General features: G+C 42.1%; 1 protein-coding gene across 4 annotated transcripts in view; it reads right to left on the bottom strand.

The window, feature by feature from the left end:
- Window positions 1-15,645, bottom strand: part of LOC139547932 (neurobeachin-like) — a 295,912-nt gene that overhangs the window by 37,832 nt on the left and 242,435 nt on the right. For all 4 annotated transcript variants that reach the window (XM_071357133.1, XM_071357132.1, XM_071357131.1 and 1 more), the window contains one exon: window positions 13,535-13,654. In XM_071357133.1, coding sequence (XP_071213234.1) covers window positions 13,535-13,654 — 120 coding nt within the window. The remainder of the gene's footprint in view (window positions 1-13,534; window positions 13,655-15,645) is intronic.

Below are 15,645 nucleotides of genomic sequence, written 5' to 3' on the forward strand. Positions count from 1 at the left end.
TTGCGACTGCACTTGAAACCTTCAAAGTTCTTGAAATGTTCTGCATTGACTGACTTTCATGTCTTAACGTAATGATGGACTGTCGTATCTCTTTGCTAATTTGAGCTGTTCTTGCCATAATATGGACTTGGTCTTTTACCAAATCAGGCTATCTTCTGTATACCACCACTACCTTGTCACAACACAGCTGATTAGCTCAAATGCATTAGAAGGAAAGAAATTCCACAAATTCACTTTTAACAAGGCACACCTTGTAACGGCTGTTAATTGAAATGCACTCCAGGTGACTACCTCATGAAGCTGGTTGAAAGATTTCCAAGAGTGTGCAATGCTGTCATCAAGGCAAAGGGTGGCTATTTTGAAGAATCTAAAATCTAAAATCTATTTAGATTTGTTTAACAATTTTTTGGTTACTACATGATTCCATTTGTGTTATTTCATGGTTTTGATGTCTTCAAAATTATTCTACAATGTAGAAAATAGTAAAAATAAAGAAAAACCCTTGAATGAGTAGGTGTGTCCAAACTTTTGACTGGTACTGTACATGTCAGTACATACACACAACAAGTACGTCACATGGGGAGAGATGTTGTGCCTTGAGGTGTTGCTTTATTTGTTTTTTGAAAACAGATTTTCTGTTTACTTGCACTGTATAAGATGGAAGGGAGTTCCATGCACTCATTGCTTTGTATAATACTGTACATTCCCTTGAATTTGTTCTGGACCTGGGAACTGTGAAAAGACCCCTGGTGGCCTGTCTGGTAGGGTAAGTGTGTGTGTCAGTGCTGTGTGTAAGTTGACTAGGCAAACAATTAGGAATTTTCAACACATTGTTTCTTATAAAAACAAGAAGTGACGCAGTCAGTCTTTCCTCAACTCTTAGCCAAGATAGATCCTCAGAGCTCCCAGCCTCACCAGACCGTGAGGCTGCCTGAAGACCGGCCCATTCAACATCACCAGCTGTCATCATAGGCAGCTCTACGGTGAGAAACATCTCGGTCCCCAAGACAAAAACCCTGTGCTACCCAGGAGCACGAGTACAGGACATAACAAGGCTGCTTCCGACTGTTCTACCACAGGTGCCGGGAGCTGACACTGTCGTAGTCCATGTGGGGTAGAACGACATCAGGAGGGCTAGCTCAGAACATTTGAAAATTAACTGATTTTAGCATTAAAAGGCGGCCAATAATTTCAGGTCCAGTACCATCGTTGGGTGTGAATGATTCAGCAGACTGCTGGCATTTCACGTCTGGCTAAAAGACTACTGTAGCTCTGCTGAAGTCACTTTTATTGATAACTTTGACACCTTCTGGAAACAGAAGATATTCTACAGGAGTCCATCCAAATAATCTTGGCTCCTGGACCTTGTCCACGCATTTCAAGGCTGCGTTGAAACAATGACAGGTAAATGATCCAAGACCAGCTCAGTTAATCCCTACCATTGTGACAATGAGTCGTCATAATGCTGCATCAAATGTACATGATCTTAGGGGCATTGGGAAACACAATGTATGTAATTTAATGTATGTACTCCTAATTGCACCGAATACATATTTTTATCCTACAGCTATTGTAAGCAGTAATCATAAGCCTATTACCCAGAGTTACACTGTTACACTGTTAGCACTGAGGTGGTGCGCAATAGTAGGAAGACCACTTCATGCAGCTCACCCTGCACATCAGCTCCAATGTAAATAACATGAGTAAGTCTACCTCTGATAAGCTTTCCAGTAAATAATTAAAAACAATCAAGCAACCCAGAAAAGTGCTAAAAATAGCCCATATTAACATATGTAGCCTAAGAACAAGGTCCATGAAGTCAATAACTTGCTTGTAACAGATGACATTCATATTCTGACTATCTCTGAAACTCACTTAGATAATACCTTTGATGATACAGTGGTAGCAATACATGGTTAATAACATCTACCGAAAAGACAGAAATGCCAACGGAGGTGGTGTTGCGGTCTATATTCAGAACCACATTCCTGTAAAGCTTAGAGACGATCTGATGTTAAATACTTTTGAAGTAATATGGCTACAGGTTCATCTGCCTCACCTAAAGCCCATTCTGGTGGGAAGCTGCTATAGACCACCAAGTGCTAACAGTCACTGTCAGGATAACATGTGTGAAATGCTTGATAATGTATGTGATATCAACAGAGAAGTATATTTTCTGGGTGATTTAAATATTGACTGGCTATCATCAAGCTGCCCACTCAGAAAAAACTTCAAACTGTAACCAGTGCCTGCAACCTGGGTCAGATTGTCAGTCAACATACCAGGGTAGTTACAAACAGCACAGGAATTAAATCATCAACGTGTATTGATCACATCTTTACTAATGCTGCATAAATTTGTTTTAAAGCAGTATCCAAATCCACGCAGCCATTAAGAAAATGACTGTAAAAACTGTTAAATCCCCTTGGATTGATGAGGATTTGAAAAATTGTATGGTTGAGAGGGATGAGGCAAAAGGTATGGCAATTAAGTCTGGCAGCCCAACTGATTGGCAAACATACTGCAAATTAAGAAATCATGTGACTAAAGTAAATAAAATAAAAAAATTAACTACACTATGAAACAAAGATAAATTATTTAAAGAATGATAGTAAAAAGCTTTGGGGCACCTTAAATGACATTTTGGGAAAAAAGCCAACTCGGCTCCTTCATTCATTGAATCAGATGTCTCATTCATCACAAAGCCCACTGATATTGCCAACTATTTTAATTACTTTTTCATTGGCAAGATAAGCAAACTTAGGGATGACATGCCAGCAACAAACGGTGACACTACACATCCAAGTATATTGAACCAAATTATGAAAGACAAGAGTTGTACTTTTGAATTCTGTAAAGTCAGTGTGGAAGAGTTGAAAAAATGATTGTTGTCTATCAACAATCACAAGCCACCAGGGTCTGACATTCTGGATGGGAAACTACTGAGGATAATAGCAGATGATATTGCCACTCCTATTTGCCACATCTTCAATTTAAGCCTACTAGAGAGAGTGTGCTCTCAGGCCTGGAGGGAAGCTAAAGTAATTCCGCTACCCAAGAATAGTAAAGCCCCCTTTACTGGCTCAAATAGCCGACCAATCTGTTACTTCTGGAAAAAATGGTATTTGACCAGATACAATGCTATTTCACAGTAAAGAAATTGACAACATAATTTCAGCATGCTTATAGGGAAGGACACTCAACTAGCACAGCACTTACACAAATGACTGATGATTGGCTGAGAAAAATTGATGATAAAATGATTGTGGGGGCTGTCTTGTTAGACTTCAGTGCAGCTTTTGACATTATCGATCATAGTCTGCTGCTGAAAAAACGTATGTGTTATGACTTTACACACCCTGGAATAATGTGGATAAAGAGTTACTTGTCTCACAGAACACAGAGGGTGTTCTTTAATGGAAGCCTCTCAAATATAATCCAGTTAGAATCAGGAATTCCCCAGGGTAGCTGTTTAGGCCCCTTGTTTTTTTCAATTTTTACTAACGACATGCCACTGACTTTGAGTAAAGCAAGAGTGTCTATGTATGCAGACGACTCAACATTATACACATCAGCTACTACTGCGACTGAAATGACTGCAACACTCAACAAAGAGCTGCAGTTAGTTTCAGATTGGGTGGCATGGAATAAGTTAGCCCTAAATATTTCTACAACTTAAAGTATTGTATTAGGAACAAAACACTCACTAAACCCTTAACCTCAACTAAATCTTGTAATAAATAATGTGGAAATTCAGCAAGTTGAGATGACTAAACTGCTTGGAGTATCCCTAGATTGTAAACTGTCATGGTCAAAACATATTGATGCCGTAGTAGCTAAAATGGGGATAAGTCTGTTTATAATAATGTGATGCTCTGCCTTCTTAACAACACTATCAACAAGGCAGGTCCTACAAGCCCTAGTTTTGTCGCACCTTGACTACTGTTCAGTCGTGTGGTCAGGTGCCACAAAAAAGGATTTAGGAAAATTGCAGTTGGCTCAGAACAGGGCAGCACAGCTGGCCCTTGGATGTACACAGAGAGCTAATATTAATATGCCAATCTCTCCTGGCTGAAAGTGGAGGAGAGATTGACTTCATCACTACTTTTATTTATGAGAGGTATTGACATGTTGAATGCACCAAGCTGTCTGTCTAAACTACTGGCACACAGCACGAACACCCATGCATACCCAACAAGACATGCCACAAGAGGTCTCTTCACAGTCCAGAACAGACTATGAGAGGCATAGAGTACTACATAGAGCCATGACTACATGGAACTCTATTCCACATCAAGTAACTGATGCAAGCAGTAAAATTATATTTAAAAAAACAGATAAAAAAACACCTTATGGAACAGCGGGGACTGTGAAGCAACACAAACATTGGCACAGACACATGAATACACACACACAGATGATAACATATGCACTATACATACACATGGATTTAGTACTGTAGATATGTGGTAGGGGTAGAGTAGGGGCCTGAGGGCACACAGTGTGTTGTGAAATCTGTGAATGTATTGTAATGTTTTTAAAATGGTATAAACTGCCTTAATTTTGCTGGACCCCAGGAAGAGTAGCTGCTGCTTTTGCAGCAGCTAATGGGGATCCATAATACATACAAATACAAATAGTATGAATATTAGCCCTCTGATTACAATGAAGCACACGACATGCCGCTCTCACGCCCTGACCATAGAGAGCCATTGTTTCTCTATGGTGTAGTAGGTCAGGGCGTGACTAGGGGGTGATCTAGTATATCTTTGTCTATGTTGTGTTCTAGTTTCTTTTTCTATGTTGGTGTTTTGTATGATTCCCAATTAGAGACAGCTGGTAATCGTTGTCTCTAATTGGGGATCATATTTAAGTAGTTATTTTTCCCACCTGTGTTTGTGGAATCTTGTTTATGTGTAGTTACCTGTGAGCACTCCATTGTCTTCACGTTTCGTTCATTCTTTTTTGTTTTTGTGCGTTTCAGTTAATAAACATGTGGGAACCATATCACGCTGCACCTTGGTCCGATAATTCTTACGACGAACATGACAGCCGCTCTGTTTTGGGCCCGCTGCATTAACTAGGTCCTTCTATGCACCATTTGACTATATGACTGGACAATAATCAACATAAGATAAAACTAGAGCCTGCAGGAATTGATTTGTGGAGTGTGGTATCAAAAAAGCAGAGCATCTCTTTATTACGGACAGACTTCTCCCCATCTTTACAAGCATTGGATCTATATGTTTTGACCATGACAGTTTCCAATCTAAGGTAACACCAAGTAATTTAGTCTCCTCAACTTGTTCAGCAGCCACACCATTCATTACCAGATTCAGCTGAGGTCTAGAACTTCAGGATTGATTTGTACCAAATACAATGCTCTTAGTTTTAGAGATGGTCAGGACCAGTTTATTACTGGCCACCCATTCCAAAACAGACTGCAACTCTTTGTTAAGGGTTTCAGTGACTTCATTAGCTGTGTTTGCTGATGTGTATATGGTTGAATCAATAGCATACATGGACACACATGTTTAATGCCAGTGGCAGGTCATTGGTAAAGATAGAAAAGAGTAGAGGGCCTAGAGAGCTGCCCTGCGGTACACCACACTTTACATGTTTGACATTAGGTCTGAATCCACGATATGGCAGAGGTTGAAAAGCCATAACACATACGTTCTCTCAACAACAGGTTACGGTCAATAATATTAAAGGCTGCACTGAAATCTAACAGTACAGTTCCCACAATCTTTCTATTATCAATTTCTTTCAACCAATCATCAGTCATTTGTGTCAGTGCAGTACATGTTGAGTGCCCTTCTCTATAAGCATGCTGAAAGTCTGTTGTTAATTTGTTTACAGAGAAATAACATTGTATTTGGACAAACACAATTTTTCCAACAGTTTGCTAAGAGCTGGGAGCAAGCTGATAGGTCTGCTTTTAGAACCAGTAAATGCCATTTCCCTCCAGGCCTGAGGACAAATACTTTCCTCTAGGCTCAGATTAAAGTTTTGACAGATAGGAGTGGCTACAGATTCAGCTACCATCCTCAGAAGCTTCCCATCTAAGTTTTCAATGCCTAGGAGGTTTGTCAATACTGATAGATAACAATAATATTTTCACCTCTCCCACACTAACTTTTCAAAATTCAAACTTGCAATGCTTTCTTATGTTGTTGTTATTTTTTATGCATAAGTACACTGGTTCAATGTTGTTGGCATTTCCTGCCTAAGTAATCATTAAAATAATTTGCAGCATCAAATGGTTTTGTAATGAATAAGCCATCTGATTTGATGTAAGATGGAGTTGAATTTGTCTTTCTGAACATAATTTCATTTAAAGTACTCCAACGTTTTTTTATTGGTTTTATAATGCAGTTTCTTTTTCTTTTTGCTGAGTTTAGTCACATTTAGTCACACATTTCTTAATTTGCAGTAAGTCAGATGTGCGGCCAGACTTAGTCACTCCTTTTGCCCCATCTCTTTCATCCATACAGTTTTTCCAATTCCTCATCAATCCATGGAACCTTAACAGTTCTAACAGTCAGTTTCTTAACAGGTGCATGTTTATCAATAACTGGAAGAAGCAATTTCATAAATGCATCAAGTGCAGCGTCTGGATGCTCCTTATTAATAATCACATCAGACCAACAAATATGTTTAACATCATCCACAAAGGAGTCACACCAAAATATTTTGTATACACTATTTTAGGCCCAGCTGAATCAAGTACATCTAATACCAACAGTGCAAGACTGTTTTTGGGGGATCGCAAGGCCTTGAAGATCGACCAGTTGGTGGCCACTGCTTTAGCCAATCACAGAGCCTCCTCTCCTCCCCTCCACTCAACTCCACTCCTCTCTCTCTGACAGATGCCTCTGTACATTGGACCATGTGCACAACAGGAATGTGGCACCTCCCTCCTTTCTCTGTCAGAGCCCTCATTAGAAAACCATTTAAAACCAGTTAAAACCATTTAAAACCATTTCAACTCTGTTTATCTAGGCCTGTGTGTGTCAGGAGGTGCATGTGTTTGTGTGTGTGCCATGTGTGTGTGTGCCATGTGTGGGGGGTGACTTCGTGTTGGTGTATGCGTGTGTGCATATATGTGTGTGTGTGTGTGTGTGTGTGTGTGTGCACGCGCGTGCGTGTGTGTGTGTGTGTATGTCAGTGACTGTGTATGTGTGTGTTTACAATGTGCTGGGCCTCCTAGCTGGTTCAGCGCTAGTTTGAGGGCTGTTTTATGAAAGCAGTGTTTGTCGTGTTCTGTGATACTGTTGGTTTTTACCAGGCCTATGGGAGTTTGACCAGGCCTGTTGCCTATGGGCTGATAACTACAAGAGGGTTACAGGCAGGGCTTTAGGACAGTAAATCAGGGTTTACAGAGGAAGGTGGCATGACAGGAAACACCCCAATAAAATACTGGAGTCTGCTGTTGGTCACATTTCACCCTCTAACTGACCACACACTTGAGGCTGTTCCTCCCTCCCTCCCTCCCTCCCTCCCTCCCACCCCTCTCTCTTTATCTATCTCTCTCTCTCTGTCTGTCTATTTCTTGGTCGTCTCTCTCCCTCACTCTCTTCCCCTCCAACCCTTCCTCTCTCTCTCTCTCTCCCTCCCTTCCTCCCTCCCCCTTCCTCTCTCTATTTGTAAACTTCCCTGTCATAACTCAGCACCAAGCTGTTAAAGCTGCCAGCTCCGTTTTCGAGCCCAGCTCCCCTGTCAGCCATTAATACAGCAACAGCCTGTTAATGGGCTGAACAAGTCAATCACAGAGCCTCCATAGATAGCTAACAGGCTCCATAGAAAGCTAATAGCCTCCATATATAGCTACTAGCCTCCGTAGATAGCCAACAGCCCCCATAGATAGCTAACAGCCTCCATAGATAGCTAACAGCCTGCAAAAATAGCTAACAGCCCATAGATACCTAACAGTCTCCATAGATAGCTAATAGCCTCCATATATAGCTAATAGCCTCCTTAGAGAGCCAGCAGCCTCCACAGATAGCCAACAGCCTCCATATATAGCTAACAGCCTCCATAGATAGCTAACAGCCTGCAAAAATAGCTAACAGCCCATAGATACCTAACAGTCTCCATAGATAGCTAATAGGCTCAATATATATATAATAGCCTCCTTAGAGAGCTAACATCATCCATAGATAGCTAATAGGCTCAATATATATCTAATAGCCTCCTTAGAGAGCTAACAGCATCTATAGAAAGACAACAGCCCCCATAGATAGCTAACAGACTTCATAGATAGCTAACAGCCTGCATAGATAGCTAACAGCCCATAGATAGCTAACAGCCTCCATAGATAGCTAATAGCCTGCATAGATAGCTAACAGCCCATAGATAGCTAAGAGCCTCCATAGACAGCTAACAGGCTGCATAGATAGCTAACAGCCTCCATGGATAGCTAACAGGCTGCATAGATAGCTAACAGCCCATAGATAGTTAACAGGCTGCATAGATAGCAAACAGCCCATAGATAGCTAACAGTCTGCATAGATAGCTAACAGCCCATAGATAGCTAACAGCCTCCATAGATAGCTAACAGCCCATAGATAGCTAACTGCCTCCATATATAGCTAACAGGCTCTGTAGAAAGCTAATAGCCTCCATATATAGCTACTAGCCTCCGTAGATAGACAACAGCCCCCATAGATAGCCAACAGCCTCCATAGAGAGTTAACAGCCTCCATAGAGAGCTAACTGCCTGCAAAAATAGCTAACAGCCAATAGATACCTAACAGTCTCCATAGATAGCTAATAGCCTCCATACATAGCTAATAGCCCCATTAGAGAGCCAGCAGCCTCCACAGAAAGCCAACAGCCTCCATAGATAGCTAACAGCATGCAAAAATAGCTAATAGCCCATAGATACCTAACAGTCTCCATATATATCTAATAGGCTCAATATATATCTAATAGCCTCCTTAGAGAGCCAACAGCCTCCATAGAAAGACAACAGCCTCCATACAACAGACTTCATAGATGGCTAACAGCCTGCATAGATAGCTAACAGCCCATAGATAGGTAACAGCCTCCATAGATAGCTAAACGCCCATATATAGATAACAACCTCCATAGATAGCTAACAGCCTCCATAGATAGCTAAAAGCCCATAGATAGCTAACAGCCTCCATCGATAGCTAACAGGCTGCATAGATAGCTAACAGCCTCCATTGATAGCTAACAGGCTGCATAGATAGCTAACAGGCTGCATAGATAGCTAACAGCCTCCATAGATACCTAACAGTCCCCATATATATCTAATAGGCTCAATATATATCTAATAGCCTCCTTAGAGAGCCAACAGCCTCCATAGAAAGACAACAGCCTCCATACAACAGACTTCATAGATGGCTAACAGCCTGCATAGATAGCTAACAGCCCACAGATAGCTAACAGCCTCCATAGATAGCTAACAGCCCATAGATAGCTAACAGGCTCCATAGAAAGCTAACAGGCTCCATAGAAAGCTAAGAGCCTCCATATATAGCTACTAGCCTCCGTAGATAGCCAACAGCCCCCATAGATAGCCAACAGCCTCCATAGATAGCTAACGGCCTCCATAGAGAGCTAACTGCCTGCAAAAATAGCTAACAGCCAATAGATACCTAACAGTCTCCATAGATAGCTAATAGCCTCCATACATAGCTAATAGCCTCATTAGAGAGCCAGCAGCCTCCACAGAAAGCCAACAGCCTCCATAGATAGCTAACAGCATGCAAAAATAGCTAACAGCCCATAGATACCTAACAGTCTCCATATATATCTAATAGGCTCAATATATATCTAATAGCCTCCTTAGAGAGCCAACAGCCTCCATAGAAAGACAACAGCCTCCATACAACAGACTTCATAGATGGCTAACAGCCTGCATAGATAGCTAACAGCCCATAGATAGGTAACAGCCTCCATAGATAGCTAAACGCCCATATATAGCTAACAACCTCCATAGATAGCTAACAGCCTCCATAGATAGCTAAAAGCCCATAGATAGCTAACAGCCTCCATCGATAGCTAACAGGCTGCATAGATAGCTAACAGCCTCCATTGATAGCTAACAGGCTGCATAGATAGCTAACAGGCTGCATAGATAGCTAACAGCCTCCATAGATACCTAACAGTCCCCATATATATCTAATAGGCTCAATATATATCTAATAGCCTCCTTAGAGAGCCAACAGCCTCCATAGAAAGACAACAGCCTCCATACAACAGACTTCATAGATGGCTAACAGCCTGCATAGATAGCTAACAGCCCACAGATAGCTAACAGCCTCCATAGATAGCTAACAGCCCATAGATAGCTAACTGCCTCCATAGATAGCTAACAGGCTCCATAGAAAGCTAAGAGCCTCCATATATAGCTACTAGCCTCCGTAGATAGCCAACAGCCCCCATAGATAGCCAACAGCCTCCATAGATAGCTAACGGCCTCCATAGAGAGCTAACTGCCTGCAAAAATAGCTAACAGCCAATAGATACCTAACAGTCTCCATAGATAGCTAATAGCCTCCATACATAGCTAATAGCCTCATTAGAGAGCCAGCAGCCTCCATTGATAGCTAACAGGCTGCATAGATAGCTAACAGGCTGCATAGATAGCTAACAGCCTCCATAGATACCTAACAGTCCCCATATATATCTAATAGGCTCAATATATATCTAATAGCCTCCTTAGAGAGCCAACAGCCTCCATAGAAAGACAACAGCCTCCATACAACAGACTTCATAGATGGCTAACAGCCTGCATAGATAGCTAACAGCCCATAGATAGGTAACAGCCTCCATAGATAGCTAACAGCCCACAGATAGCTAACAGCCTCCATAGATAGCTAACAGCCCATAGATAGCTAACTGCCTCCAGAGATAGCTAACAGGCTCCATAGAAAGCTAAGAGCCTCCATATATAGCTACTAGCCTCCGTAGACAGCCAACAGCCCCCATAGATAGCCAACAGCCTCCATAGATAGCTAACGGCCTCCATAGAGAGCTAACTGCCTGCAAAAATAGCTAACAGCCAATAGATACCTAACAGTCTCCATAGATAGCTAATAGCCTCCATACATAGCTAATAGCCTCATTAGAGAGCCAGCAGCCTCCACAGAAAGCCAACAGCCTCCATAGATAGCTAACAGCATGCAAAAATAGCTAACAGCCCATAGATACCTAACAGTCTCCATATATATCTAATAGGCTCAATATATATCTAATAGCCTCCTTAGAGAGCCAACAGCCTCCATAGAAAGACAACAGCCTCCATACAACAGACTTCATAGATGGCTAACAGCCTGCATAGATAGCTAACAGCCCATAGATAGGTAACAGCCTCCATAGATAGAAAACAGCCCATAGATAGCTAAAAGCCTCCATAGATAGCTAACAGTCTGCATAGATAGCTAACAGCCCATAGATAGCTAACAGCCCATAGATGGCTAACAGCCTGCATAGATAGCTAACAGCCCATAGATAGCTAAGAGCCTCCATAGATAGCTATCAGCTCATAGATAGCTAACTGCCTCCATAGATAGCTAACAGACTGCATAGATAGCTAAACGCCTCCATAGACAGCTAACAGCCTCCATAGATAGCTAACAGGCTGCATATATAGCTAACAGCCTCCAAAACAGCTAACAGGCTGCATATATAGCTAACAGCCTCCACAGACAGCTAACAGGCTGCATAGACAGCTAACAGGCTGCATAGATAGCTAAAAGCCCATAGATAGCTAAAAGCCCTTAGATAGCTAACAGGCTGCATAGATAGCTAAAAGCCCATAGACAGCTAACAGGCTGCATAGATAGCTAAAAGCCCATAGATAGCTAACAGGCTGCATAGATAGCTAAAGCCCATAGATAGCTAACAGGCTGCATAGATAGCTAACAGGCTGCATAGATAGCTAACAGCCTATAGACAGCTAACAGGCTGCATAGATAGCTTAAAGCCCATAGATAGCTAAAAGCCCATAGATAGCTAACAGGCTGCATAGATAGCTAACAGGCTGCATAGATAGCTAAAAGCCCATAGATAGCTAACAGGCTGCATAGATAGCTAAAAGCCCATAGATAGCTAACAGGCTGCATAGATAGCTAAAAGCCCATAGATAGCTAACAGGCTGCATAGATAGCTAAAAGCCTCCATAGATAGCTAACAGCCTCCATTGATAGCTAACAGGCTGCATAGATGGCTAAAAGCCTCCATAGCATTAGCTATATTAGATACTGCTCGATCCCTTCAGGTGACACACTCGCAGCGTTCTGGGGGGTTGCTGGGACTGTTACTGGGGCTACTCATAGACAAGTCTGCCTCTCCCTCTTTCACTCACACACGCATGCAGGCAAGCACGCACATGACACACACACACTAGTGGGGACACAGAGACATGGGTTATTAACACTGTTAAAAAATGAATTGTGAAGTGGAGGAGGGTGGGGGGTGGGGGGATGCTAGAACAAGGTCGCTCCATATTGACTTGCTCTTGTAGGTGGTCAGCCCACTCCTGCTTAAGGCCCCCTCCCACTCCCCCAGTCCTGTACTCTGTGTCATAATGTAGGTAACACTTTGTGTATGTAGGTAACTGTGTACATAGGTAACTGCGTGCACCTACGTAAAACTGTGTGTAAAACTGTGTGTATGAAGGTAGAACTGTGTGTATGAAGGTAGAACTGTGTGTGTAGATGAAACAATTTAGCAGAATAATTGCTGTTACTAATACATAACGAAACACAGCTGCGGTTGTAATATCTTGTCTCTGTCTCCTTTGTGCTGATAGACCGGCAGCCATGTTCTGTGTGTTTCAACAGACAGACAGACATACAAGTAGTTTAAAGTAGCATGTATTTGTTAACAGGGCATGTTGGCTGGTGTGCTGCTCTCTCCCCCCCTCCCCAAGCTGAGCCCAGGAAAAGCCCTGTCCGGACATAAAACACTACATTTTAAATAGCTTTTGTCATTAATGCTTTATTAATTGCCTGGGGCAACACTAACCCGACACGGGGTGTTCTAGAAATATCTGACACTTTGAGGTCAGAGCTGTTCCCGCTGTGTTACAGAGTGACCGTGGTGGTGGTTCAGCGTTTCTCTGTCTCTGTCCCAAATGGCACCCTATTCTCTATTTAGTGCACTACTTTTGAGCAGGGCTAATAGGGAGCCATTTGGGATACAACCTCTGACTGCTCTTCTGAGGAAGGAAGGAGAGGATTTCTTTCTTTCTTTGTCTTCAGCCTTTGTTCACATAGAGTACAGCACTCCTTACTTTCTAAAGTCATGTTTTTTTATATAAGAGGTAAATCAAGTATGTATTTGTAAGTGTTTTAGTTATGCACAGTGTACCATGTCTCTGTTCCTCAGTCTGAGCACAGTGTTATTTTATTGTGACGTTTCCTTCTGGGTTGAAAACCGATGAACAGATCCACCGTAGACACAGATACAGAGTATTTTACATTGAGCAGAGGTTGTTTCATGGCCACACACATACCTGAATGCACGCACACGCACACAAACACACAGTGACACACACCCTGACGTCTGAGGTGTCTCTCTGGCAGTGCCTCCAGGAGCGGGTGATGGCTGAGAAGGTCCGGTCTGGATGGTCAAACTTGTTGTTGTTAGCTTTCAGGAAGAACGTGGTGAAAGGCTCCTGCAAGAGAAAACACACACACATTTTACGTTGAGCAAAGGATGTTTCATGGACACACACACACACACACACACACACACACACACACACACACACACACACACACACACACACACACACACACACACACACACACACACACACACACACACACACACACACACACACACACACACACACACAAACAAAAGAACACACATAACACCCCATTCCAAACCATACTGTCAGTGAACTAGATTTTCTATTGCATGTTCAGAATGAGTAATTTCTACTCCTCTAAGGAGAGCTAATGGCTGAATTCTACTGGTTGTGACAGAGAGAAGGGACAATGAGAATGTCTCTTATTGGAACCATAGATGCGGTAAAGAGGTCAATGGAACACAGACTGTGGGGGATAGAATTTGTATTTTATTTATTTAACCTTTATTTAACTAGGCAAGTCAGTTAAGAACAAATTCTTATTTACAATGACGGCCTACCCAGGCCAAAACCAGACGACATTGGGTCAATTGTGTGCCACCCCTATGGGACTCCCAATCACAGCCGGTTGTGATTCAGCCTGGACTCAAACCAGGGTCTGTAGTGACACCTCAAGCACTGAGATGCAGTGCCTTAGACCGCAGTGCCACTCGGGAGCCCAGAAGAAGAAGAAGGATGCCGGACTGTTGCACATTCAACAAACCTGATCTAACAAAGTGGATATTCGTCAAATCTGTTATGATTGATGTATTGTAACAGGCCCACAATGTGATTACTAAAGTATGATTTTGATATATTTTGCTGTTTTCGCTGCATAACATTTAGAAGTACACAATACACATATAATCAATAGCCTAAATGTAGGGTAATTTTGCTGCAGGGCAAAGAGGAGATTCGCAATCTTTCCCCCACGGCATCTTTCCCCAATACCTTTTCATGGCATTTCCATTGTTTGGGTCGAGTTCCATTGACCTCTTTACCACATCTATGGTGTGTTCCTGTGTCTGTGTATGTGAGGTTCCTGTGCCAGACAAGTAAGTAAGTAAGTAAGTAAGTAAGTAAGTAAGTAAGTAAGTAAGTAAGTAAGTAAGTAAGTAAGTAAGTAAGTAAGTAAGTAAGTAAGTAAGTAAGTAAGTAAGTAAGTAAGTAAGTGTCTGTCTGTCTGTCTGTCTGTCTGTCTGTCTGTCTGTCTGTCTGTCTGTCTGTCTGTCTGTCTGTCTGTCTGTCTGTCTGTCTGTATGTCTGTCTGTCTGTCTGTCTGTCCTCCCCTACTGTACATTACCCACAATGCCTTAGGGAGTATTAATTACAGTGCTTCCTGGTCGCCGGGAGCGACGGTGGTAATTGGCTGATACCGTATGTGGTGTTCCCAGTCTGAGATGGAGACAGTGTTCTGATGGAGGGATGTAGGGTGGAGAGGAGGAGAGACGGAGGAGAGGAGGAGTGTGGGTAGTGAGGAGCGGTGTAAGTGCTGTCAGAGGAACTCTTCTAATTCAACAGACCCTCTGCTAACGAGGGGGAGAGGAGGAGGAGAGTGGCAGGCAAAGGGAGAACAGGGGGAGGGTGCTACTAACTCCCCATCAAGCTTTCTCCAATTAACGAACTGCCTAACATATCAGATATGGCCAAACCCCAGGAGGGGTAACCCTTTATCTCACCATTTGGATTCCACTGGTATTTACTAAACACTAGATAGTATCAATGTCCTTTCAACTGTGTAGATTGTGTGACTTACTATCTAACTAACATACTAGCTGCCATGTTGAACATATTATTTTGGATAAAAAACGACTTACAGTACCAGTAAAACGTCTGGACACACCTACTCATTCAAGGGTTTTTCTGTATTTTTTATATTTTCTTCATTGTAGAACAATAGTGAAGACATTAAAACTATGAAATAACCAATAACCAATAACCATAACCAAAAAAGTGTTAAACAAATAAAAATATATTTGAGATTTGAGATTCTTCAAAGTAGCCAGCATTTGCCTTGATGACAGCTTTGCTGA

Source organism: Salvelinus alpinus, chromosome 21 (genome assembly GCF_045679555.1).
Source record: "Salvelinus alpinus chromosome 21, SLU_Salpinus.1, whole genome shotgun sequence".
NCBI classification, from domain to species: domain Eukaryota; kingdom Metazoa; phylum Chordata; class Actinopteri; order Salmoniformes; family Salmonidae; genus Salvelinus; species Salvelinus alpinus.